This window comes from Terrapene carolina, unplaced genomic scaffold, assembly GCF_002925995.2.
Source record: "Terrapene carolina triunguis isolate 2854851 unplaced genomic scaffold, T_m_triunguis-2.0 Scaffold84, whole genome shotgun sequence".
Taxonomy (NCBI): Eukaryota; Metazoa; Chordata; order Testudines; family Emydidae; genus Terrapene; species Terrapene triunguis.
In genome coordinates, this window is record NW_020664435.1 from 4,179,569 (window position 1) to 4,207,371 (window position 27,803).

The 27,803-nt window shown below is 40.8% G+C and overlaps 1 protein-coding gene across 2 annotated transcripts in view; it reads right to left on the bottom strand.

Moving 5' to 3' along the window:
- Nucleotides 1-27,803, bottom strand: part of RBMS3 (RNA binding motif single stranded interacting protein 3) — a 557,223-nt gene that overhangs the window by 392,476 nt on the left and 136,944 nt on the right. For both annotated transcript variants that reach the window (XM_026649362.2, XM_026649363.2), the window contains one exon: nucleotides 11,804-11,862. In XM_026649362.2, the coding sequence (XP_026505147.1) occupies nucleotides 11,804-11,862 (59 nt within the window). The remainder of the gene's footprint in view (nucleotides 1-11,803; nucleotides 11,863-27,803) is intronic.

Genomic DNA, 27,803 nt, shown 5'->3' on the forward strand with positions numbered 1-27,803 from the left:
TGACACTTCAATCTGTGACAATGCCTCAGATTTGTCACCTACAAAGGATGGCTCAAGTTTGGGAATCTCCCTAACATCCTCAGCCATGAAGGTTGAAGCAAAGAGGAAACGTCTGTGACCTTAGAATATGGAAATAAGCATCCTTCAAGTCAAGGGTGGTGTACCAGTCTCCCAGATCCAGGGAGGGGATGATGGAGGCCAGGGAGACCAGGCAAAACTTCAACTTTCTGAGAGACTTATTGAGGTGACACAGGTCCAGAGTGAGTCTGACATCCCCTTTTGCTTTCGCGATTAGGAAGTAGCGGGAATAGAACCCTTTTGCCTTCATGTCCCGAGGGACCGCCTCCACCGAACCCAGATGCAGGAGGCTCTTGACCTCTTGAATCAGGAGTTGGTCATGATAAGGGTCCCTGAAGAGGGACGGGGAAGAGGGAGTTGGGAAGGAGGGGCGTCCAAAAATTGCAGGATATAACCCTGAAATACTATATCCAGCACCCAGCCGTCCAAGGTGACTCACAACCAGGCCGAACAGTAGGGATGAAGGTGTTTGAGGAAAGAACAAGGTGGATCAGGGGAATTGACTGGGACATTACTCTCAAGCGTACCTTAAAAATGAGCACTTCGGGACCCCAGGATGCTTTGCCGGACCGGGCTGTGCAGGCAAGGGGGAGGAGGGAGGGTGGCGACGACTAAAGCTCGTGTCTCTATCCCTTCTCCTTGCAGACCCCTGACAGGCTGCCAAGGCCTTGGTAGCAGGGGCAGCTGGAACTGCATATGCATGCCCAGCGAGCAAAGGGTGGCCCGAATGTTCTTTAACCCATGTAGCCTCACATCTGTCTACTCTGAAAAGAGTCAATTCCCATTAAATGGGAGGTTCTGGATAGAGGTATGCATCTCTTGGGAGAGGCCAGCGGTTTGAACGAGGAGCTGCACCTCATGACCACCGCCAACACAAGCACCCTAGCTGCCAAGTCTGTGGAAGGGAATCCCTGAACTTATGGCGGGAGTCCCACAAGTTAAAATTGTATCTGCCCAAGAGGGCCTGGTGGTTCACCACCCGGAATTGCAGGCTGGCTGTCAAATAATTTTTTTCTCCCAAAAAGGCACAGTCTTTTGGCCTCTTTATTTTTGGGTGTTGAACTGGTGTGCCCCTGCTTCCCCTTCTCGTTGGTCACAGAGACAACCAGTGAGCCCAGAGGTGGGTGGGTATAAAGGTACTCGAAGCTTTTGGCTGGGACAAAGTACTTCTTTTTGACCCTTTTGGAGGTGAGAGGGATGAATGACGGGCTTTGCCAGAGGGTCTTGGGCAATTTTCAGGACCCTGTCATGCACTGGTAGTGCAACATGGACAGGGTAGAGGCAGAGAATACACTGAAAACAACATGACCACCTGCTCAGCCATCTTCTCCACCTCTAGGCCCAAGTTCTCGGCCACCCATTGAAGCAGGGCCTGTTGTTCTTTAAATTCTCCAGCGGGCTGGCCCCGGAGGGCCCCACGACTGCCTCATCTGGGGATAAAGATGAGTACTGTACCACCGGGGGAGGACCCGGAGCATCATCCCCCATGGGGGAAGGGAGTTTTGGGGTAGGCGCTGTCTCCTCTACCCCGACCTCCAAGTGCATTTCATGCACTGATCCCAGTGCCGTCAACTGTTGCTCTGAGGTGGCGGCAGACGAGCGGTGCGAAGGGGGCATCATAATCACCGGCTTGCCCCACGCACTCCAGTAAGGCCATTGCACTCCACTGACCATTCTGCCAAGGCGGCGCTATAGACATTGATGCAGCTTCAGGTGCCCAACTGAACCGGTAGAGTCTTGGTGAAGGGCTAAACCATCCTTCCGCGCTGGAGGAATCCCCTTCCAGTGACCACGGGAGGGCAGTCGACGCCTGTGTAAGCCTGCTGACCATCGTTGCCGGAGATCGGTGCTTGGAGTGGGAGGATTGCTGCCGGTATCGAGGGAACTGGTGCTGGGGCCGGGGGGAACCGGAATTGTGACGGGGCAGGCGACGGAGATCTGCGCCAATATGACGACCGGCGGGAGGGTGAATGGTGCTGGTGGTACGGAGACCTGCACCTCCCCCTAGGCGATCCGCATTGAGATGGCAGGGACCTTGAACATGGTGCTGATGACCGAGAATGAGCCCCAGAGGATCTGGGCTGCGACGCCGGAGATCTGCGGCACGGAGATGGAGAGTGCTGCCATGGCTCGGGCGATCGGTGGCGCTCCACTGCCCCCTAGCGGGTCTTAGTGGCTGGCTTGTCCTTGTAGGGAGCCTTTGCCACTTCCTGCGGTGCCGGCGGAGGCCTCTGCTCTCTCAGAGTTGAGGGAGCTTGGGAGGGCGTTGATGCCACCACAAGTTTGGGTCCCCTACCACTCCTGGGAGTCAATGGTGGATCCTTTAAGGGGCTAAGGGCCCTGATCGGGAAGACACATCCGCCTGGCTCAAGAGTGGTCGGGTGGCCCAAACTGGGGGGAAATGTGATTTTTTTTTCTACTTGTTTCCTTTCCTGCTCCAAAATTTCTAAAAAATTGACCAGCTGTACAGCTAATCCAAAAAGATGTGGAAATTGTGTCAAAATGCTTCCCAACACTTTTCAGAATTTTCACTGAAATTTCAAAATTTTAAAAAATTCTACCATGTACCAGCATTAAAAAAAAAAACCCACTATTTTTCATCTTAGGTATTGGCACAGGTAGCTTCAATATTACTTCACCCACCAAATTTCATTCTGTAGTTAACAAAGCTGAATCATGAGCATGAAAGCCCTTTCAGTTTAGATTTAGAGTTGATTTAGCTTGAGAAGGTGACCTAAGCATAACAAAGGCTCAGAAACAAGAAGGCAAACAAAAAGAATTAAGAATGTATTATTTTAAAAAAACCACACACCTCTGAATTTTCATGTCCCACCAGGCCTATGCACCACTTAAATGCCACCTAAACAACAACACAGTAAGGCTTAAATGGGCCTTAAGCAATGCATACAAATCATGTGGGCCCTCTGCACAGGGGTGAATTTCACCCACTGCATAATGGCAAAGCAGGTGGCAAGCTGTGACTAATGCTTATTGTGCTAAAATATGCTTGCTTTACTGTCAACTCATCCTCCAGTTCTCCCACTTCCTCAGTTTGATTCTTCAGCTCATTATATCCTGTTATAATCTAGGCCCCAATCCCGCAAAGATGTACGTGTGTGCTTAACTTGATGTACTGTGAGTAGTCCCATTCAAGTCAGTAGCATGACTCACAGTGCATCAAGTTAAGCATGCACACCAGTCTTTTGAGAATCGAGGCCCCAGACTTTTAATAAGTGTTTGTACTGGGTTTAGCACAACTGGCCCCTATCGCTATTAATACATGAGAGTATTAACACTGTTTATCTCTTTGTACTGGCTGAACTGGTGGAGTGGTTCTTTTGCTCACGGCATAGAGGTGTGAGTTTTTGCTGCCAAAGGTTATGATTTTTTCCCTCATTCCCCATATACATCCTCAGGCAGTTATATACAGTTATCAAAAAATGGCCATGTCATCTCTGAGCATGAAGCCCCAAACAGAGTGCACCAGTTCTCATGAAAATGCTGGCCTGGCTGGAATGCCTATTAATGCTTTACTTTCTGTTTATTACCCACTGAGAAAGAGAACATTTACTTAATTCACTTGACTAAAATAGCTCCACTGTTATAAACAAGTCAGGAAAATGTATTAATTGAAAAAAATAGAAAATGATTACTTTTCTGATTGTCGGAATATCATAAAAGTGAAATTGAGCTATTCTGTAATTAACTGATGCTGATTCAGGATGGTTCCCGATGAGTAACTGTAATTCAGTAAGCGTCTATCAGTATAGTTTGTTAGCAAATTGTCACTTTATATCAAGCATGTATGGGGGTTCTGGCGCACATATGAACCATCTAATGAAATACACGTACTAGAGCGAAATAAACAGGACAAAGGCGGTGAAAGCAAGCTAAGTAGTAGAAGTTGAGCAAGGCTGATCATGGCCCCTTATGGAACGACAGGATTCTGCTTCCACAGCAGAACCGTATTTTCTTGCATATTTTTAGAAACATCCAAAACCTTTGGAAAAAATGGGTTTAGGATAAGCAAATGAGCATTGATACTGGGAGGCATGACCTGCTTCAAGTAATCACAGATCAGATAAATAGGTTTTTATATAAGCCATGGGATCCAGCAACATGCCATGAGAAAAGATCATAAAGTCCAAGCTAAGCAAATTGATTCTGTAGGATGGGGAAAAAGCAATTGTAGTCTCAGAAGATTTTAACCCAGCTAACCATGAACTAGTATTGAAAAAATCCTCTTTAAGACTTCTGCTAACAGCCTATGGGACAAAGCAAATGTTTACAAATCACTCTTGACACCAGCAGACATACAGAAAAATTACTCTTTGCCAAAACCCTTTTGAAATGGACACCAGGAGACTGACTGAGGGTTATATGGACCACAGTAACAAATATGAACAGAAAACTGATTTTTAACATCTATGACAGGATGATAAATGATTGGTTTATTCATCAATGATTTGGGGTTACAATTCTGGAACTGGTATTCAACAAATTAAAAAACTGAAGTAATCAAGGATAAAATGATATACCACAGCATAGTTGAGCATCTTGGGGTCCTTATGGAAAACACTTTTTAGGTCATTTATCTGTTCATTTATCATGGGATAATGACCCAGGAAATATTCTCCTAAATGGCAAAAAAAATATTTAAATAAGAGAGTCTGGAGAACTAATTAAGGCGGCGTTTCCTCTCTAGAAGACTTGACCTTAAACCCAATACACAAATTTGACAGGATTGACTTAAAACAGGACAGACTTTAAATACAGTCAAGAATTGTGTCTGGCATGAGCTGCAACAAATGAGAGGTAATACTTTGCAGACATGTTGGAGGGTGTTTCTCCATCACAGTCTTTGCAATGGGATGAAAACAACCAGTGCTGCCATCATATAGGTACAGTAAGAAGTTCAGAACTATTCATGGAAACCCCTTTTAGTTCCATTAGTGATAACTTTGGAAGCGTTTATAAATGTACAAATATGAACTGCCGTCTCCAAGTTATCTGCAGTGTTGTAGTAGCTGTGTTGGTCCCAGGAGATCAGAGAGACAAGGTAGGTAAGGTAATATATTTTATTGGGCCAGCTTCTTTTTTTGGCCCAGACCTGAAGAACAATTCTCAAAGCATGCACCTTCCACCAACAGAAGTTGGTCCAATAAAAGATATTACCCCACCTATCTCTTCTCTCTCATCTCCAAGTTAATTAACCCAGCTAGGGCATCCTCAGTCAGATCCCATTTGCAAATCACCCAGGTTATTGTTAAATAGTCAAACTTGTGGAGTTGTATTAGGACAGGGTCATCAACAGGCGGACCACAGGTCAAATCTGGATGGCCAGATGCTTTTGAACGGACCCCAAAATCTTTTTATTTACATATTAGCATTATTGTTATTTTTTATTATTATTTTCTTTGGAGTCTGCACCTTGACTATACCTTAACCAAGAAATTTGGACCTTGAGCAAAAATAATTGACTACCCTGTATTAGGATTTATGGGCCTACTTCAAAACAAAGTGTAGTCAACAGAAAGACTGCCATTGACTTCAGGGGGCTTTTTCAGGCCTTATAACACAAATATTGCAGCCAGTAGAGGGTAGTCAGGTCTTGAGCATCCACAGTGTGTAGTGACGCACATACATTGAGGGAGGATAAAGATTGACAGAAGATCTGATTTTCAGAGCTACCGAATACCAAAATCAAGGAGAGCTGAGCATCCTAAGATCCTTTGAAAAAGCAGACCAACAGTTTATTTATCTTGATACAAATTTGGTTCAAGGACAATAGTAATTAATAAAATATTGCCTTCAAGTTTGCACACTCTCCGACTTCAAATAATATAGCTGGATGCCAGGAACTGTTTTTATTCAAGGAAAATATTTATCACTATTTCCTTTAGAGCAAATCAGTACTGTTTTCAGAGTTCGCAATTCTTGTGATTTAATTTCAAGTATTTGGTGTGTTTCTTAGGGACTAGGCACCCAGATTCGTGTGATTACATGAGAATCTTAGATTTCATTTTAAAACAAAGTTTCTAGCCCCCATGGTTGGGAAGAAAAGCTTGAGAAGAGGCTTAGAAACCAGAAGGCAAATAACAACCCAAAACGTATTATTTAACAAACAAAAAAAACCTCCTCATTTTAAAGCCAATCTGCATTTTTGGGGTTGACAGAATTGGGTTTTATAAAGAATATAAATATAAAATTTGTCATACAATACAAGGAAAACTATCAGTAATATGGCTGAACTTGGGACTATGTGACACAATGGGTTAAGGCATTACCCTTTCAACTCTAGGACTTCTATCCTTGCTTGCCTAAAAAGCTTGGCATATCTCAGCATAATTTGCAGTCTCTGCTCAAGAGGCCCAAGACTGAGTAAGCAAGGGCTGCCACACGTCAGAACTGAGATGGAATAGCAGAGCCGTGCAGAGAAACTTGCAGCGTGCCTGCCAACACTCATCCTCTAGCCAGCCCTGTCAGATCCCTCACTTCCATGAAAACCCTAACATTAAAATGCTACATATCCCTACATTTTAACAACATGTAGATTCTTATCTCACTGATGGTATGGAACATTATTTTAAAAAGAACTAGGACTGTAAAATCACCACATTCATTATGTATCCAGCTATCTAAAATATATATAAGCATATGGTTTCAAAATTAAATAAATGTGTCTTACAAATTATTTCCTGTCCATGAGAGCCATTCTCCCCCATGCATGCTGAGCATGCCCTCCCGGTGTATGGAGTTTACATCAGTGAACAGGCATAGAACCACTTTACTGGATTTTCTTTCTCTCTCTCTCTCTCTCAGAATGGCAGTTCTGAGAATCATAACTAATAGAGCACACTTATTTCAGTTTGTGCTATTCCCAATAAATAAAATTTATTATCTAAAGAGCTGTCCACGGAGCTTAGCTGCTTTCTTCACTAGAATATGATTTCACATGGGCCTGCTCCATGTTGCTGCTATTCTGAGCCAAACTCCTTCACTTTAAATATGGTAACACAATAATAATAAATAAATACAAAGCATGGATACAGCAATACATATTTTCAAAGTGACGTAAGAGCATTAATCTTCAGAGTCCAGCTGTAAAATAGGTTACTGTCTCAGTTTACAGATCTATACAATATATTACATACATACCTATCCAGATGCTTCTAAGGAGCATCCGAGCACCTCATATACATTAGGTTTCAGTTCATGAGGGTACTTAAGCACATGAATAGTCCCACATAATTAAATTTAAGATAAGACATACCAATATCGGTGCAGAGGTAGTTGGCATCACCATATCACTTCCTGCTCATTGCCTCTCTACTCTTGTGGCAGCCCTGTGGCTAGGGCAACAAGGTCACCCTTTTCTATACACAAGAAAGATAAATGTATATATGAAAAGACTCAATGGGCTTTGAATGTTGGGCTCAATACAGAGGTAACTGGCTGTAGCTGAATGACCTGTGATATACAGGAGGGCAGACTAGATGTTCTCTTCTGACCTTAAACTTTAAGAAACCTCTATGAAAGCATGTTTGTAATCCAAACTTTTGCCTTTTAAATATGAATGAGTAGTATCTAGCAATAGGTTTCTGGAAAAGAAAGAGGTTTCAGTGAAGGGGGGAGGAATAGCTCAGTGGTTTGAGCAATGACCCTGCTAAACCCAGGGTTGTGAGTTCAATCCTTGAGGGGGCCATTTGGGGCAAAAATCTGTCTGGGGAGTGGTTCTGCTTTGAGCAGGGGGTTGGAATAGATGACCTCCTGAGGACCCATCCAACCCTGATATTCTATGAAGTATGACAATTACATATGAAGTCTCTGTGATTTCCCTCCAAAGACAAAACACTGCCACTCATTAAATCAAGGCAGGCACTCTATTCTGTAAAATGAAGTCTCAGGTTGAAGTGTCTGTCTTCTAGAAGCTACTGCATTTCATGGTTTTTATTTCATAAAACTGAATGATCCCCATAGGTAGGAATTAAGACGTCTGGTCATTCTCCCATGGTTCATCTTTTAAGGTGCTTATGAAATGCCCAAGACAATGTGAGCTCCTGATTAAACTAGGAAGTAAATCTGTATGCACACCATTAAAGAGTCTGCAAGGGCAGATGCAGATGACAGTAATTCATACATTAAGGAATGGGCTTGTATATTTGGCAGATTAACTGTTCTGTATTCCATTGCTATGAGGTATGGAAACTGTACTGTGAAACATCCATTACTCATTCCCTCTGCTCTAAACACGTAAGCCTATCAAAGGCGAGCCAGTTGGAGGAAAAAACCCTGCAAAGGGAAGAGTCTATGCATTTAAGATTAATGCTTCTCTTACATAATTTTCCCTGACTTTTAAAATCAGCAAATACGCTAGACCCAGAAGGCAAATGCATGGAAAGAAAAGCAAAAACAGCAAAAATTCTCCAACTTGTACATTAGGTGTCATCAGGCTTTTGTGTTTGAACATCTGAATGAATCATATGTCCATTTTTCATTACGCTCCATATGTGATTGTTCCCTGTTTTGTTCAGTGATTTTTGGCCACTTTGTCATGGCTGTGCTTGGGTTTTTTGTTGTTGTTTTTTTTTAATATACTGTTCTATTACAGAATGATTGTTGCTGCTGCTATGCCTCAGTGTGTATGATACCCAAGAAGAACAATCTTGAAATGAAAGAATACGTCAAAAGGTTTCCCTAGTGAACTATCTTGGAATATATGTTTCCTTGGATCTGACTGTTTAACCCTCACCAGAAAAAAAAATGTTTTGATAACACTAGTCCTTAACATGGTGCAAGTGAATTTTTACAGACAGAAGAATGTTTGAAGAATAAGTCAAACCAAATTTCAATCTGTTTTCCTCATTGTTGGAAAAGGATACACCTAACACTTCCAGTTAGACAGAGCATTCTCTCTCAATGGATCTGTGAGGAATCTCATTGTTACCTATGCAATTTCTTAAAATTATCTTCTTTTTGCTGTTATGTGAACTCTTTATTTGGAGGTTATAGTTTTCAAAACCAATGCTGTAATTTGGCCAAATTTCAAATGGCATTGAAATATGTTTCTGAGTCTTAAAATCACAAGATGACTTCCACCACTCTCAAATTTGACTATAATCACTCCCTTTATATTTAATGGTACACCACCTACATTACAGACTGGTGTGCCTACTTGACTGGCCATCTCATTTTTGCACCTTTAGGAAGTTTGTTTTGCCAAAGAGGAATGAACTGTATTTAAATAAGCAAAATGTTCATCCTTACCACATTTGCCATCTCCATGCCATCTACTGTAAATAAGTCCATGTTTCTGATCATTCAATTGTATTACTCATGCCATAAAGATCTTTCCTCTAAAATATGAACAAATGTGTCTCACTTTTTCCTTGCTGTAAACTATAGTGAAAACAAACCTTATTAAATTCTCATTATTACATAGCACCTATTGTTGTGATATAGCAGAATACAAAATGAAACAGCCCCAAACCCGAGAAAGAGAAGGTGAATTCCCTCCATTCTCTTCTTTCTGTCTCTCAGCATCCTCTTCCCCTGCACATTTTTGTACGTATTTTTCAGCCACATCCTTTCCTTGGATTATAGCCCATCATTATTTCCAAAAGATTGGTGAGAACGGTGGTGCAGTGCTGAACATAAGGCACCATGTTGTCAGATTGCTTGATGAGACAGACACTGCTGTTAATTTTAAAGCAGCAGCAAGCACCCCATCTTGCATATGCAGCCCAGCATAGCATGTTTACAATGAGTCCTAGAGTCTGACTACATGCACCTGGTGGCAAACCATGCCTTTTGGGGACTGTGGTGTTTTGTCAGGGTAGAATTTCAGTCCCCATTCCTAATATACCCTTGTGTGGCTATCCAGTACTGCTGCTGCATGGGTTATAGGAAAAAACTCCATCTGCTTCTTCTGCCAGTTACTAAGCACACTTTTGTAATACTGGCAGGATTTTGCCCCTTCTCACTTTTTCTCAAGTTTCCTTCCATATTTCACCTCTTCTCACCTTATCTCATCACTAACCTTATATTTCACTTAGTTTGCTACCTTAATCTGATGAGGTTCAACAAGGACAAGTGCAGAGTCCTGCACTTAGGACGGAAGAATCCCATGCACCGCTACAGACTAGGGACCGAATGGCTAGGAAGCAGTTCTGCAGAAAAGGACCTAGGGGTTACAGTGGATGAGAAGCTGGATATGAGTCAACAGTGTGCCCTTGTTGCCAAGAAGGCTAACGGCATTTTGGGCTGTATAAGTAGGGGCATTGCCAGCAGATCGAGGGACGTGATCATTCCCCTCTATTCGACATTGGTGAGGCCTCATCTGGAGTACTGCATCCAGTTTTGAGCCCCACACTAGAAGAAGGATGTGGAAAAATTGGAAAGAGTCCAGCGGAGGGCAACAAAAACTATTAGGGGGCTGGAGCACATGACTTATGAGGAGAGGCTGGGATGGTTTAGTCTGCAGAAGAGAAGAATGAGGGGGCGGATTTGATAGCTGCTTTCAACTACCTGAAAGGGGGTTCAAAAGAGGATGGATCTAGACTGTTCTCAGTGGTACCAGATGACAGAACAAGGAGTAATGGTCTCAAGTTGCAGTGGGGGAGGTTTAGGTTGGATATTAGGAAAAACTTTTTCACTAGGCGGGTGGTGAAGCACTGGAATGGGTTACCTAGGGAGGTGGTGGAATCTCCTTCCTTAGAGGTTTTTAAGATCAGGCTTAACAAAGCCCTGGCTGGGATGATTTAGTTGGGGATTGGTCCTGCTTTGAGCAGGGGGTTGGACAAGATGACCTCCTGAGGTCCCTTCCAACCCTGATATTCTATGATTCTATGATAAAGATGCCACAGTCCTTTTCTTACCAGGGCTACATAGAAAATGCTTGCTGTCCACAATCCACTTCATGTGAGACAAATCCAGTTAGACATTAGTGCACAAAGATTCTGCAGTTCACTAGCTATGGAATTACAATTTTATCCTTCAGGGAAGTGGACTCCACTGTGAGAACCAACACTCCAGTAAAGTGAAAGTCCCACCCATGGAAAAGATGGACCTTCAGACTGATTACAGATAATAATTCTAGTCTTCAGAAATCTCTGTATATATCTATCTAGACAAAGATATAGACCCATGCAAACATCATATCTCCACAGTACACATTGTATTTCACTAAAAAACAGAGAATATTTTGAAATATTACCAGAGAAATTAAAAATGCAAAACTGCAAGAGTAAGAGAAATCATTTTCATATCACTATGTCACAATTTTATGATCAATGTTGTGCCACAGTGCATATTTTCTTCTTCCAATAATGTAGTCTGAGACATTCTAGAATAGAAAAATTAAGCCAGGTTTTGCTTGGGAAAGTTTTCCCAAGGGTTTCTCATTTTTATATAGGAAATCAATTTGCATCACTGATGATATCATTCAAATCAGACAACACTATGTGGTTAGAAGGTAATTTACTTTTCTACCAAAGCAATTTGATACTTGTTCTGATTTGCGATTTTCATTTTGTTTGTTAATGAAAAAAATTAATGAGCAATGTTACTGGAAAATACAACTCAGAGCACTGGCATTATTAAATATGTTTGCAATATACTGTACATTGTGCTGATTGCACAGTCGGAGCCCAAACCTTGGCGGATGGAATACCAGTCAATCAGCCAAACAGACACCGAACTCATCTGGAGGACTCTTTGCACATACCTTTGCACTGATTTGTGTTTTTGTCAAGAATTGCCTTTGTGGATACAATTTTCCCATACCTACAGAGAAAGAAAAGAAAAAAAAAGAAAAAGAAAAAAGAAAAATGCATGTTATTATATTTTAACCCTAGATCCAGGCAGACTATTCCATGCAGTTTATTATATATATATATATGTACACACACACACACACACACACGAGAGAGAGGGGGGGTTCACCCATAGAAAAGGTACATGATGGACAGCAAGCTTCCCTGCATTCCCCCTGCACTGCAATGCAGATCTTGAGGGATGTTCATTTTCCATGCCCATTCAAACTCTGATCTCTACACTGAGACTGCCAACAAAAATGCCAGTTACAGGAATGGCCAGTAGGGTATCCAGATAGACAAAGATGTTTCTCTGGTGAAGGAAATTAACTTTATTTAAATGTATATTTGCATTTTAAGCCATCAAAGGAAGTTTTGTTTTTTAATGGGAATGGAGCAGATGCTTTCCCACCATTCACCAAATGCCCTATAAAACTGGCTGACAAAAAAAAGAGATCCAGAGGAAGAATTATTTTTTTTGAAAAGGTATCTAGTACATTTTAGACAGTCAAAGGGTTTTTTTAAAATTGTTTTTGTATATTTAGGCTTTTCTAGCTGAATACTGATGAGTGTTTGCATATATAGCACTACAACAAATAACACAGCTTAAGAGTACCTCCACAAGACTCACTCTTGAGAGGGAATTTTAATTTCATGGACCAGTTACAACTTGTTGCATTCAACAGTTAGACCACAAAGTGAGTGCCTGTCTTTGAGTTAAAGAGAAGAGGACTGAAAATGCATATTTGATAGTCAGTTTGGAAATAGTTTATGTCATGTAATAACAGCAAAGAATCACAGAAAGGGCCACTTTTTGCAATCACTGAATACCAGACTTAAGTGAAAAAAGAAAAACAATATTATCCCTGAAGCTACACTGTCTTCATCTTTGCTTCACTACACAGCTCCTCCTAGAACCTTTCCCTAAACCCTCTCCCACCAAATTTGAAGAAAGAGTACACACATTCTCACAGGGTGTACTTTCATTTTGGAAGATGCACATGTCAGACATGACACGCCATCATGAATCGTGATACCACCACCAGATACCATGATCATGGGCACAATTCATAAGATGCACAGACAGTCAGTCAGTCAGTCTTTAGCAATAATAATTTTGGTCCTTATTCAAGAAAGCACTTAAGCATGTGCATAAAGTTAAACGTAATCTTATGTGCCTTGCTGAACAGAGGCATTCCAAAGTTGGGGCCTTTATGTCCACTTCCCTTACATTATTCTTTACACAAGTATTTGCAGCAGACTTTAGTCACAGCCAAAAACCAGCAAGCACACATCCTAAGAATATACAGTAGAATCTCAGAGTTACGAACACCTCGGGAATGGAGGTTGTTCATAACTCTGAAATGTTTGTAACTCTGAACAAAATGTTATGGTGGCTCTTTCAAAAGTTTACAACTGACTGACTGAATACAGTTTTGAAATTTTACTATGCAGAAGAAAAATGCTGCTTTCCCTTTATTTTTTTAGTAGTTTACGTTTAACACAGTGTTGTACTGTATTTGCTTTTTTTTTTTCATCTCTGTTGCTGCCTGATTGTGTACTTCCAGTTCCAAATGAGGTATGTGATTGACTGGTCAGTTCGTAACTCCGGTGTTTGTAACTCTGAGGTTCTACTGTAGTGCCAAATTCTCTGCTGGTGTGATTTACAAACATATTATGGATAAATTTACACCAGCAAAAAATTTAGCCCATGAAGTGCATTTTCATTTATTTGATGTATAAACCAAATAAATGCAATATATACAAATAAGCAAATAAATAAACAATGCCTATCTATTGTCTTAAGAGTCTTTGACAGATACTGAGAAAGAGAATCCAATTAAAATCAGCAGTTAACCCACAACAACCTCAAATAAAACTCAACCCCCAATTAAACTTTCTCAAAAAAATCCCCTAACATTAGTCTTCATTAGGACTCTCTTGTAACATAAAAACTCCAAAGGAATGGATATGCTGTTCCATCCAAGCCTGTGAGATTTAGAAGTCTGTGCATACAGTGGTTTACTTGTGAGTGCAAGAACCCAGAGCCTGAAATCTGAAGCAATTACTTAAATCTGTTTTACTCTTTTGAATTTCTTGCCAACAAAAAGAGACATTTGTGGTTCCATTACATTTACTATGGACTTTCCAAGGTTATTTGCTATACACCGCAATCCTGCAAACGCTTAGTCACATGAGTCATTCCACCTGTGAAAGTAGTCCCGTTCATCCCAGTGGAACTACTCAAGCAAGTAAAGTTACTCATGCAGCTAAGTTGGCAGAGTTGGACTCTACCGGAATAGTAAGAGGTGCTAAAGAATGTTCTCCACTATATGAAAAGCCTTTCACATTAATGTATAGATATAAACCCTGAGTACTACCACAAGAAAGTAACTAGAATTAATTTGGACACCGTTTTCTTAAATACTTCACAGTAATTGGAACATGAGCTCTGATGAGCGGTGATGATTTGAGTTCTGCAAGGTAGAAAAGTATTTAGTTTATTAAGAAAATGATGATAATTTTCTTGCATAGGAGGACTGTAATACAAGACTCTGATTCCCCTTCAGATTTAGTTGGCTTTCCTGTCAGGATAAACTGTGTAATTTCGATTCTATTCACACAGAGGTTCCAAAAGTGGATTCCACAATGGGAATTCACACGTAAATATGATGTAATAATACAATGTAGCTCAAGAGATGGTCTCTTAAGCTTATTTTAAATGCTAACTACTAGTTATTAAAATCCAACTGCCCATATGTTTGCTCTGTACAATACAGTAACTCCTCGCTTAACGTTGTAGTTAATGTTCCTGAAAAATGCAACTTTAAGCGAAACGATGTTAAGAGAATCCAATTTCCCCATAAGAATTAATGTAAATAGGGGGAGGTTAGGTTCCAGGGAAAATTTTTTCACCAGACAAAAAACTATATTTGTCTATATATACACACACACACACACACACAGTATAAATTTTAAACAAACAATTTAATACTATACACAGCAATGATGATTGTGAAGCTTGAATGAGGTGGTGAAGTTAGAGGGTGGAAGAGGATGGGATATTTCTAAATAATGAACTAGCAATTGTCTGAGCCCTCAAGGGTTAACATGTTGCTAATGTAGCCTCACACTCTACAAGGAAGCACGAATGGAGGGAGAGCAGACAGCATGGCAGACAGAGACAGAGATACACACCCTGTGTGAGAGAGAGAGATGCACATTGCCCGTTTAAGTACGCTGACACCACTCTATGTACACTGCCTTTTTAAGTAGATCAGGAAGTTGAGACAACAGCTGCAGCCAGTAACCTCCATCCATCCTGATCCCTGCCATGTCCCCACCCTGCTCTATATGGAGAAGGGGTAAGCGGGGTGCAGGAGCAGGGATGAGGGGGACACCCTGACATTAGCCCCCTTGTTCCCCCCCCTGCACAGCAAGCAGGAGGCTCCTGGGAGCAGCTCCAAGGCAGAGGGCAGGAGCAGCACATGGCAGTGGGGGGAGGGACAGTGAACTGCTGGCAATTGATAGCCTGCTGGGTGGCTGCCGCACAGGGAACTTAGGGGAATGGGGAACTGATGGGGGGCTGCCAGCCCACCCTGGTTCCAAGCCCCCAACAGCTAGCTGCAAGGGGCTGCTCTTCCTGCAAGCAGTGGCCAAAGCAGGCGGCTGCCAAACAATGTTATAAGGGAGCATTGTGCAACTTTAAACGAGCATGTTCTCTAATTGGTCATCAACGAAACAACGTTAACCGGGACGACTTTAAGTGAGGAGTTACTGTACTAGTATTTTTAAAATATAAAGATACTAGACATATAGGTTTGTGTGTGCCATGAGAACACATTATCACCATTTAGTTTCCTGCTGAATTATAGTATCTGTTTTTGAAACCATCCTTCCACAGGGTCTATATTCAAGTGCTTCATCAAAGAAATATTATGGGAAGCACCGTAATTCAAAACCCACTATCATCCACACTTTGGATTTCTTATACATCTCTTTAAGTTGATCCTTGCTGCATCACTATACCTGAATGGGAGTGGATGTTAGGAACTTGAGAGGCTGTGAGCGGGTCATTTGAAGGGGTTTCCGTTTTGCAGGGTTCAACAGACCCATTTTGCATTTTCCATGAAATTTTTCACAAAACTTTTTATTGTCAACATTATTAAAATTTTCAAACTGTTTTAATTTATCAGTTTCCATAAAATTTCAGTGATAATTTTGATAGACATTTGGATAAGAAATGTTGCAAAAAATGTGAAGAAAACAAAAATTTAGAGATTTTTTTTTTAAACAAATAAAAACTGTAAAAGGTCTGCTTTTCAACAAAGAGCCGTTTCCTTTGGAAAAAAAATGTCTACCTGCTCTAGTACTTCTTAGTTTTGGGTGAAACTACTCAAAACTTCACACTAAATGTTCTGGGAGTCAATGGAACCAAAAACTCAAAGCAAAACTGATCCAAAACCTCACATTTCTCAAGGTCTCAGATGAAAACCTAAATTAAAATCAGAGCTTCATTGCACTAGGCACTTCTAGCTTCCACATAGCAAAAGACAGTCCCTGACATGAGCAGCTTACTGTTTCAATAATCATGCAATATCACTCCGTTTTGCAAGGTTTTACCATAAAAATAGTCATCAGCCCAGGTTCACAGACCTAAATTTAAGGTTTAACTTCTGCTTTGGGTTTTACCACAAAAGTTTTACACAGCTCTATCTCTAATGTTTCCCTTTCATTTCTTTTGCCTTCCTGAAAAAGATCAGCTTCTGCATGTCAAACAAACCCAAGGAAAACTCCAGTAGTGTACGATATTGGTAACAATTTAAAATAAAATAAACTTTTCTTCGGTTCTGTGTACATTACTAGCTTCAATTACTGAAGGTGGTTTCAGGTTATGAATCTGGCTTTAAGGTTTACCTAGGGCCTCATCCTGCAGTCCACATATACCCAGAACTCCTAGAGACTTAATTGAGAATTCTGGGTGGATAAGGAATGCAGAATAGACAGCGTTTATGATGTTGTTTAGCTGGTATCTCAGTAACAGTATGATATTATTTAACAACCGATCACACTTTTTAAAGGCTCCAGGTGGTAGATCAGCATTTATGCAGCAAATACTAGCAAAAAGTTAGCTGGCATGTTAATCATCTGCTATCTGGTGTTAAAATTATATGGAGCACTTAGAGAACACTTCAGTTGCAGCTGATGTGAATACACAAAGTGTAAGATTCTTTTCCATTGTCTACACCAGCGATCCCCAAACTTTTGAGGGTTGTCCCCTCCACTCCCGAAGCCAGATTCCTCCAGATTTATTAATTTATATATAAGCATCTTACATGGGTTTGTTTTGGGATGGGAAAGTCACACAGATTTCTGAAAAAATTCTCCACAGATAATTCTCCATAGAATTTGGTAAGAATGGTTATTTATCTTACTGTACACCCGCCCATTCATTGAGATGTGTCATCCATACAGATTCTATTCTTGGTATACACTTGCTCAATGAATGTGATAGCAATCTTGCACACATGGGGCACATTCACACCAAGTGGAATCTATGTGGACTACCACTTGAAAAATTTCTGTTTCACATGATCATTTCTCATAGACTCATAGACTTTAAGGTCAGAAGGGACCATTATGATCATCTAGTCTGACCTCCCGCATGATGCAGGCCACAGAAGCTGACCCACCCACTCCTGGAATAATTCTCTCTCTTGACTCAGCTGTTGAAGTCCCCAAATCATGATTTAAGGACTTCAAGTTGCAGAGAATCCTCCAGCAAGCGACCCCTGCCCCATGCTGCGGAGGAAGGCGAAAAACCTCCAGGGCCTCTGCCAATCTACCCTGAAGGAAAATTCCTTCCCGACCCCAAATATGGCGATCAGCAGAACCCCGAGCATGCGGGCAAGATTCTCCAGCCAGACCCTCATTGACCATTGTTACTAATTACACTGCTCTACAGCCAAAATGCTTCTGAAATAAATGTAGTCAAACTTTACTAATTCTGGGTCACTGAGAACGAAAATGATGCTTATAATTGTTGATTGGCTCTAGTTTCAAGATATGTATTGGGTCAGTATATACAACCCTTGACTTGGGAATGGCGGAGGATAAGTGAGTTATAAAAGGAAGGGATCTCAATTTAAACCAGAAATGACTAAAATACATCTTTGACTGGATCTATGAATAAATCTATGACTGGGTTTGGACAGTACTTGCTTTTTAGGCAAAACAATGAATGATGCAATCTGAAGCTGGTATTGCGTCATACATGATATGAATTGCATCATGTTATTCCTAGAAGTCATGGATGATGCAATCATAACGAAGCTTACATCACTCTGCTGAACAAATTGCCTTATATCAGCTCTAGAAATCATACACTGTCGTGCTCTCTTATTTGTCAGTGTTTGATTTTGCAAAGGGACACATTTCTGTTTAGCCAAAGTGAGCAGAGATGCCTCGTACCTGTGTGAACAGGGCAGATAACTTCTGCTATGTTTGTGGTGAAGTGACTTTTGCATCACAAAAGCGCAGTATAACCACTATGGTTAAGAAAGCCTATCACCTTTATTTTGGCTGCAAAATTGGAGATCAGGACAAGAGGTGGGCCCCAGACATATGCTGCAACACTTGTGCAACAAATCTTCGCCAGTGGTTGAACAGGAAAAGGAAATCTATGCCTTTTGCAGTGCCAATGATTTGGAGAAAGCCAACAGATCATACCAGCAATTGTTACTTCTGCATGGTGCCTCCAGTTGGGAAAGGTGTGTCAAAGAAGAAAAAGTGGACTGTGCATTATCCAAACATTCCATCAGCTATACGCCCAGTACCCCACGGAGAAGGACTGCCGGTTCCTGATGTACCAGAATCATTCTCACTTGAGTCAGACAAGGAAGAGGAAGAGGATGAAACTTCTGGTCCTGAACCATCAATGTCACAGGACCCACATTTTCTCCCATCCTCCTCCTCTGAACCACACCTCATAACACAAGGTGAACTGAATGACATTGTCAGGGATTTGGAACTACCCAAGAGTAAGGCAGAGCTGTTGGGCTCCAGACTACAGCAGTGGAATCTCCTGGCAGGTGATGTTAGGGTTTCCATGTTCCATGACCGTCAAAAGGATCTTGTCCCATTCTTCTTCATGGAAGGTGATCTTGTAGCCTGCAACAACATCGATGGTGTGATGGCAGCCCTCAACATCGTTCACGATCCAGATGAGTGTAGACTGTTCATTGATTCATCGAAGACGAGCCTTAAAGCTGATTTACTGCACAATGGCAATGTTTTGCCATCAATTCCAGTTGGTCATGCAGTCCATATGAAGGAAACCTATGACAACATGAAACAACTTTTGAGGTGCATAAACTATGACCAACATCAGTGGCAGCTTTGTGGCGATTTGAAGGTTGTTGCTCTCTTGCTTGGTCTGCAGACTGGATACACAAAGTACTGCTGTTTTCTCTGCAAATGGGATAGTCGTGCAAGAGATTCCCACTACATCAAGAAAGATTGGCCACTCCAACAGTCATTGGAGCCTGGGAGGAAAAGTGTTCAGCATCCACCACTTGTTGAATCAAGGAAGATTTTGTTACCACTCTTACACATCAAGCTGGGTCTGATGAAGAACTTTGTCAAGGTCATTGACAAAACACAAGCAGCTTTCAAGTACCTCCATGGAAAATGTCCAAGGTTAAGTGAAGCTAAGATAAAGGAAGGTGTCTTTGTTGGTCCTCAGATTCGTGAACTTCTTCGAGATGATGCATTTGACCATGTACTGCGTGGCAAGGAAAAGACGGCATGGAAAGCCTTCCAGTTAGTGGCAATAAATTTTCTCGGACACAACAAGGCAGACAACTACAGGTTGTTGGTGGAAAACCTCCTCAAGGCATACAAAAGCCTTGGTTGCAACATGTCACTAAAGATACATTTTTTGCACTCTCATCTAGATGTTTTTCCACCGAACTGTGGAGCAGTGAGCGACGAGCACGGCGAGCGATTTCACCAGGACATTGCAACAATGGAGAAACGCTATCAGGGCAAATGGAGCCCATCAATGCTTGCAGACTATTGCTGGACAGTGACAAGAGATGCTCCATTTAATGAATACAAGAGACAAGCCAAGAAGCGCCGAGTAGACACTGAATAGGACTAAACTATGTACAGAATAGTTTTTTGCCTTTTGTTTCATAATAAATTTTATTTATATAACCCTTTTGCTGATTTTTAAAGGGTTACTTAAACAGGACAGGTGAAATATTATCATGTAAAGCAACCATAAACACATGAAAAGACCTAGGTTTACAATTTATGATTAAAACTCTACTATCTACACAATATACATAGACATAAAATGTAAAAACTTAAATATCTTAGAAACAGTAGCCAATCAGTTGTTTTAATTGTCATATTTGAATTCAGCACATCAAAATACATAATAAATAGCACATTTTATCTGTGAAGCAGACGACTTCTCAAAAATTGTAGACCAGTGTTACCAGCGATGGCACGTTATTGACCTATTGACTAAAATCACGTTATCCCATCAAACCATCCCCTCCATAAACTTATCAAGCTTAATCTTAAAGCCAGAGAGGTCTTTCGCTCCCACTGTTTCCCTCTGATGTTTAGAAACCTTCGTCTAATTTCAAGCCTAAACTTCCCGACGACCAGTTTATATCCATTTGTTCTCGTGTCCACATTAGTACTGAGCTGAAATAATTCCTCTCCCTCCCTGGTATTTATCCCTCTGATATATTTAAAGAGAAAAATCATATTCCCCCTCAGCCTTCTTTTGGTTAGGGTAAACAAACCGAGCTCCTCGAGTCTCCTTTCATACGACAGGTTTTCCATTCCTCGGATCATCCTAGTGGCCCTTCTCTGTACCCGTTCCAGTTTGAGTTCATCCTTTTTAAACATGGGAGACCAGAACTCCACACAGTACTCCAAATGAGGTCTCACCAGTGCCTTGTATAACGGAACCAGCACCTCCTTATCCCTACTAGAAATACCTCGCCTAATGCATCCCAAGACCGCATTAGCTTTTTTCACGGCCACGTCACATTGCTGACTCATAGTCATCCTGCGATCAACCAGGACTCTGAGGTCCTTCTCCTCTTCCGTTACTTCCAACCAATGCGTCCCCAGCTTATAACTAAAATTCTTGTTCGTCATCCCTAAATGCATAACCTTACACTTCTCACTATTAAATTTCATCCTATTACTATTACTCCAGTTTACAAGGTCATTCAAATCTCCCTGCAGGATATCCCGATCCTTCTCCGAATTGGCAATACCTCCCAACTTTGTGTCATCCGCAAACTTTATCAGCCCACTCCTACATTCGGTTCCGAGGTCAGTAATAAATAGATTAAATAAAATCGGACCCAAAACCGAACCTTGAGGAACTCCACTGGTAACCTCCCTCCAACCTGACAGTTCACCTTTCAGTACGACCCGCTGCAGTCTCCCCTTTAACCAGTTCTTTATCCACCTCTGGATTTTCATATCGATCCCCATCTTTTCCAATTTAACCAATAATTCCTCATGCGGTACCGTATCAAACGCTTTACTGAAATCGAGGTATATTAGATCCACCGCATTTCCTTTATCTAAAAAATCTGTTACTTTCTCAAAGAAGGAGATCTGTGCATTCCACTTACTGCTGAACTGCATTTTTAATCCTGTACTTTTTTTAATTAAAGATACTTACCGTACTACTTCAGCCATTTAAAAAAATGATTTGTTTTTCCTTAAAAACCAGAGGGCCCCATATCTTTTGAAGAAAAGCTCTGCAACCACAAAATCTTCTTATTTGCCTGTGATCACAGTAGCAGAACTTACACCACTTTTACTTTCATGAATCTGTGTGTGTGTTTGGGGAAGAGGAGGTCAGTGAATCAGGCTGTTGGGTTCATAAGATTGTATTTCTGCCCAATATGGTCAAAGTTTAACCCAGTGTATAACCCACACCTATCATTAAGTGTTATTGCCTCTACCACTTGCTTTATTCTGACTGTCAAATTCAGAATGGATAACCTCTTTACTAGATATAGTATAAACGAGCATAGCAACTGAGAATGACATTATGGCCAAAATTGGCTATTCAACTTCGGCTCCTCGGTCCATCTTTAAGCACCTGAATAATTCGCCTGATTTTCAAAGGTGCTGAGCACCCACCAGTGCAGAATGAAGTCAATGGCAGATGGCTCAGCACTTTTGAAAATCAGGCCACTTATTTAGGTGCCTAAATATGGGTGACATAGGAGCATAAATTTTAGGCAACCATTTTTGAAAAAGCTTGGCGTATATGAGGAATGAACAACCTTTAGCAGAAACGGCAGAATCCAAGATGATTAAGTAGTGAAGAAATGAAATATGTAACCTCCTTTCTCATATCCTCTTAGTGACAATTACAATCACACAGCATGAAATACATAAACAACTTGCACTAGCTTACTTATTGCACAAAAGGATATAACCAGGCCATCCTCTTACCCTCAGAAAATGAGACTTGAGTAGATGAGGGGGGCCACAACCATGCTCTAAAGAGATCCACTATCAGAGTGGAGAAGTGATCAGCTTCTAGAAATGTGATTCCACCATCAGAATACTGAGCCTCTTCTGCCCCATGAAATCACACAGCTGATAAGAAGTAGGCATGGGGGTGGGATGATGGGAAGGCTTAAGTGTTATGTTGGAAACTCCCAATGTGTTTCTTTAACTCTTTAAACATTTTCCAAACTTCTGAAAGATTCAGGTTCAGGGGTAGGTAAAGATTTAGGTTTAGGAGGGACAGTCAAGGAGGGGGTAGGTGCTTCTTTTAAGACATTGCGGTTCATCCATATTTAGCAAACTGTGAGATAGCTCCATTTTGGCTACATATCAGAGCAGTCCCTTATACAAAGGTTATTTCATCTCAGATCAGCAATAACCTATGCTCTTCAAATGAGTTTGAGATGTGCCCATTTTATAGGATATCCTGTAAAAATCTTCAGGGCTATCCAAAAAACAAACCCCTATCTGGAAATTTCACTATTGTGCATTGTGCAGAAGATACACTGAGTTGGAAATCTACCCTTTCTGGTGTCTGGCCAAATCCCAGAAGATCAACCAGATATCAGCCCCCCAAAACCATAAGTTGTTTCAATTGCACAGATACGCACTGTACATCTGAGGGCAGAATGAAGAAAGGAAAGGAAAGGAAAAAGTTTAAGGTTTGCCTTTACTCAGGAAATACAATTCGTTCAATTGGGGACAGATCCTATGAGGTCTAGGTCATCTCATACCAAGTGCTACGCATTTTTGGCACCCATTGACTTCAGTGAGAGTTAGTGATGTTCAGTCCTTACAAGAGGCATTCTGCACATCACAGAATCCTATCTCAGTTGTGCCCTTTTCAAAATCTGTGTATAGAACACCAAAATACCAGAAGATCTCTGGTCATGATCAGCACAAATTAGAAATTACCGGTACTTGCCTTTTCATTTACATCAATCAGAGTATAGTTCTGGATGTGGGAGAAGTTATCAGATCCATGTTTCTGCTAAACATGATTATTAATCAGTGTTTAAACCTAGGTCTGTTCATACCCAGGCCAAAGCACATACTGTATATACGTCTGCATGTTTCTTCCACAAAATGAACAGTTTTAGTGTCTGAGCCACTAATGCATCTCTAGTCATTTTTATATAAATATATTTATATACAATAATGCAGCTAAGTATTGCATTATATAAAAGTCATCCATACTAGTTCTGATATTTGTGTTTAAGGAGGACTGTAGTGATTTGGTGAATAGATGGAACATTAAAACATGAAAGATCATTCTACAACCAGCAAAATGTGTGTTTTCCAGAAATGCCATGAAGAGGTGAGAGAATCTGGCTAGCAGTATCAGAGGACATACATGTACAAACCTATGAACACACTGTTACTTTACACTAGTTAAAGATGAATGTCTTGCCAAACAATTGTATAGATATGTATGGGCTACACGCCTAGGGGAAAAAAGGTTAACGGTTTACTCCAGATCAGGCTGCTTGTAATTTATACCCACTCAGTTATAATGAATATAAATCCTCCTTTTGAGGCAGCAATTTACAAACATGCTTTTGGCTAAATTCACAATACTTGGATCTAGGGTTGGACAAACTATGTCCCCTTTTGGAGTTCTATCATCAGAACCTGTAGTTCTGATGACAAACTCTTCTTGTAGAGTATCAACAATTTAATCTGATGGCTATTGGCGGCCTTTGTAATATAGAATTACAAAATTACATAATACAAAAAAAAATCTATCCATTAGTAAAATCTTTAAGACCCTACTATAAAAAATAATGCCAGACTTACTGTAAGTAAGAAGTTATAAATACCATAAAACTAAGTATGGGTTCTGGGCCCAGTACTATTCTATATATTCATTAACAACTTGGAGGACACAGTGGAGAGTGGATTTATAAAATCTGCAATGACACCAAGCTGGGAGGAGTTGCAAGCTCTTTGGAGGACAGGATTAGAATTCAAAATGATCTTGATAAATTGCAGAATTGGTCTGATATCAATAATAATAATCAATTCAATAATATCATGTGAGAAATAACTGGTGAGGGAGTAGCACCAAAAAAAGGATCTGGGGGTTATAGTGCATCACAAATCGATTACGAGTAAAGCAAATGTCATTCTGGGTTGTTCTGACAGTGTCCTATGTAGGATATGGTAGGTAATTGTTCCACTATACTTGGCACTAGTGAGGTCTCATCTGGGGCACTGCATCCGGTTATGGGCACAACTCTTTAAGAAAGATGAGGACAAACTAGAGAGAGTCCACAGGAGAGCAACAAAAATGGTAAGAGATTTAGAAAACACAACCTATGAGGAAAGGTTGAAAGAACTGGGCATGTTTAGCCTAGAGAAGAGGAGACTTGATAACAGTCTTCAAATAAATAGAAGGTTGTTATAAAGATGATGGTGATCAATTGTTCTCCATGTCCACTGAGGGTAGCAAGCGAAATGTATGTTAGATATTAGGAAAAACTTTCTAACTTTAAGGGTAGCTAAACACTGGAACAGACTTCCAAGGGAGTTTGTGGAATCCCCGTCATTGGAGGTTTTCAAGATCAGGTAAGCAAACACCTATTTAGGTATGAGATGGTCTAGGTATGCCTAATCCTGCCTTGGTGCAGTTGGACCTCTTGAGGTACCTGCCAGCCCTGCATTTCTATAATAAAGAATCATACATAAGGTTGGAAAGTTGGAACAAGATAATGAAGCAAGCCTTCAAACTTCAAGAAGAATATAAATAATTTAATGAACTTTAATACCATGGACAAAAAATATTATCCCTGTGTACAAAATGCATATATTTTCTAGGTTCTTTCATGATTTTCTGTACTTTTGATGTGTCTGATTTCCCATTCAGAGTATTGCTTACTTATGTAGAATTGACTGTTAAAGTACAGATGGTATGAACCAACTTGCCAGAATACCCTGATATTAATCTCTATTCAATCATTTAACAATAACCTCATTATGCAAGAGAACTCTGCATATACAGTGCTTGTACAATTTTCTGCTAATCATTAAAAACAATTTAATTTTAAAAGAATTATATGGCTACAGCATAATGTAGAACGATCTCAGAAGTCACATCCCCAGTAACAACAGCAAAAATAAAATAATAATAATAATAATAATAAAAGAGAAATCCAGCTACCCCCCCCCCAGGGACTGTGAACTCAAACTGATAATTTAAAACTAAAGCATTTTATAGAGTTCATATAGAGGGCATTTGAATCAAATGTGTGAGCGAGACTTTTGTTGTTCACAGAGCTGCCTTTCATTATTTACAAATTATAAAATTCCAGGTACTTGGCTGTCTGTGGTAATAATTCTGCAGCTGCTAATATGTGTGTTTCTCTAGGTTATTTTACATTTAAAAAAATTACTGTCAGGGTCAGTATAATAGAAATGCTTCACGTTGCTCAATATTTCTATTAAATTTCCGTATTTTCAGGGCTGAAATGTCAGCTTTATTAATTTGCCATGGGCTGAACTTTGACCTTCTTGATGCAAGAGAGCACATTTTTTTTCTGGATGCAATTTTCAAGAGGCAGAAAACATAATTTAGACTACTTTTACAACTATATGGACAAAATCTTGCACTCCTTACCCAGAATTTAATTGAGCAAAACCCTGAATTCATGGCATAAGAATGGGCCTTATTCTATACAGTATGTTTTTAAGAGCAAAAGATTCTCAGTCTCTCTTATTTGTTTGGCACCTGTCTAACACAAAGGCAGCTTAAATATAGGGTGGGGAAATAAATTTAACAAGCAATTAGTCCCTGATATTTCGAAATATTTATGCCCATATTTAACTACAGGCATGTCAGAAACCCCATTAAAGCCCTTGGGATGAGACAGGTTTGTCAAGCAAGGCACATGTTTGCAGATCAGAGCTTTAAGATGGTCTAAAAAGTTTGATATTTAGTGGGGAAAACATCCCTATTCAGGACAGCTTTAATTTAAGCAAATGTTTCCAGTTAAGGATGTGCTTTAGTGCTTTTCTGAATCAAGGCCTTTAATAGCTGTGATAATTCACTTTTCGAAGCAGCCAGTATCAGGGGTCCAAAGGAGGAATTGTGACAAACACCTTTGGTTAGATAATCTGTTGGGTCAAAAATCCAAGTTAAAATAGGCTAAACATAGACTTGTTCAGTAGGCTACATAGAACATGTTTTGTAAACTTACATGTTTTAAAAACTGTAAATAAATACAACTTCATTCCTGATGGTTCATCGGTTACATAACAACATTTACAAATTGTCTAAGCATGTATATATGATGGAGCCATTAGTCTATCATGTAAATAATTTTCAATTCACTGTTGCCTAAACACAGATGGACATAATTGACCATATTAGCTCCACTGTGTCAACTCTTGTAAACTTCTTCTATGAGGGAGGTCTCATTAAAAACTGGGGAATAAAGGCACCCAGGGTCAGAGTCTCAGCTGCTATCAATTGGCGTAGCTCTTTTGACTTCAATGCAATATGCCTATTTGCATGAGCTGAGGATGTAGCTCATTATTTTTCTGTCCAAGTGTTTACTTTGTACTTCAGGATAACATCAAGTGAGGCAGAGAAGGCTGCATAATGATCATGTCTGCTAGCTATCTGGTGGTCAGCCAGCCCTTCTGAGAACAAACGAGCCTTGGATGAGCAAAAATCTTAAAGCCCACCAAAATTCCTTAGTCAATGTCTGTGCCAGCTTCTCTGGACGGCGATCGTGGCAGAGGGCCTCCAGCAGTGCAAAGCCACCTTTGGTGATTGCTGCACTTGTCACTGCAGTGGGGCTTGTGCTCAAAGGGTATGTCTAACTCCCCCTCTTCCCCACCGGCTGGCCCATACCAGCTGACTGGGGCTCGCAGAGCTCAGGCTAAGGGAGTGTAGATATTGGGCTCAAGCCCAGGCTGTATGACTCTGCAAGGCAGTAGACTCCCAGAGCTCCGGCTGCAGCCCGAGCCCAAACATCTACACCACAATTAAACAGCCCCTTAACCCGAGCCCCAGTCAGCAGGCACAGGGCAGCTGTGGGTGTCTAATACAGTGTAGACATACCCAAAAAGGCCATCACTGACCAGTAAGGAGACATGGTTAGGGCAGACAAGGGATGAACTGATTTAACATATTCTCTAGGCAGCTTCTTCTGGCAGAGCTACTCTGGAGCTTCCTAAAGAGACTAAAGCTGCCCTTCCCAGGTAGACCTCTCAATAAAGAAAGCAAGAAGAGTACTGTTTCCCCGCCCCACTCTGAACAATATATTGAAAGAGCTAGTGGTAGGAAGGATAGTGTGGACACACTGTATGATATCTGCAGGGCAATTGTACCGCCGGATTAGGTGAGGA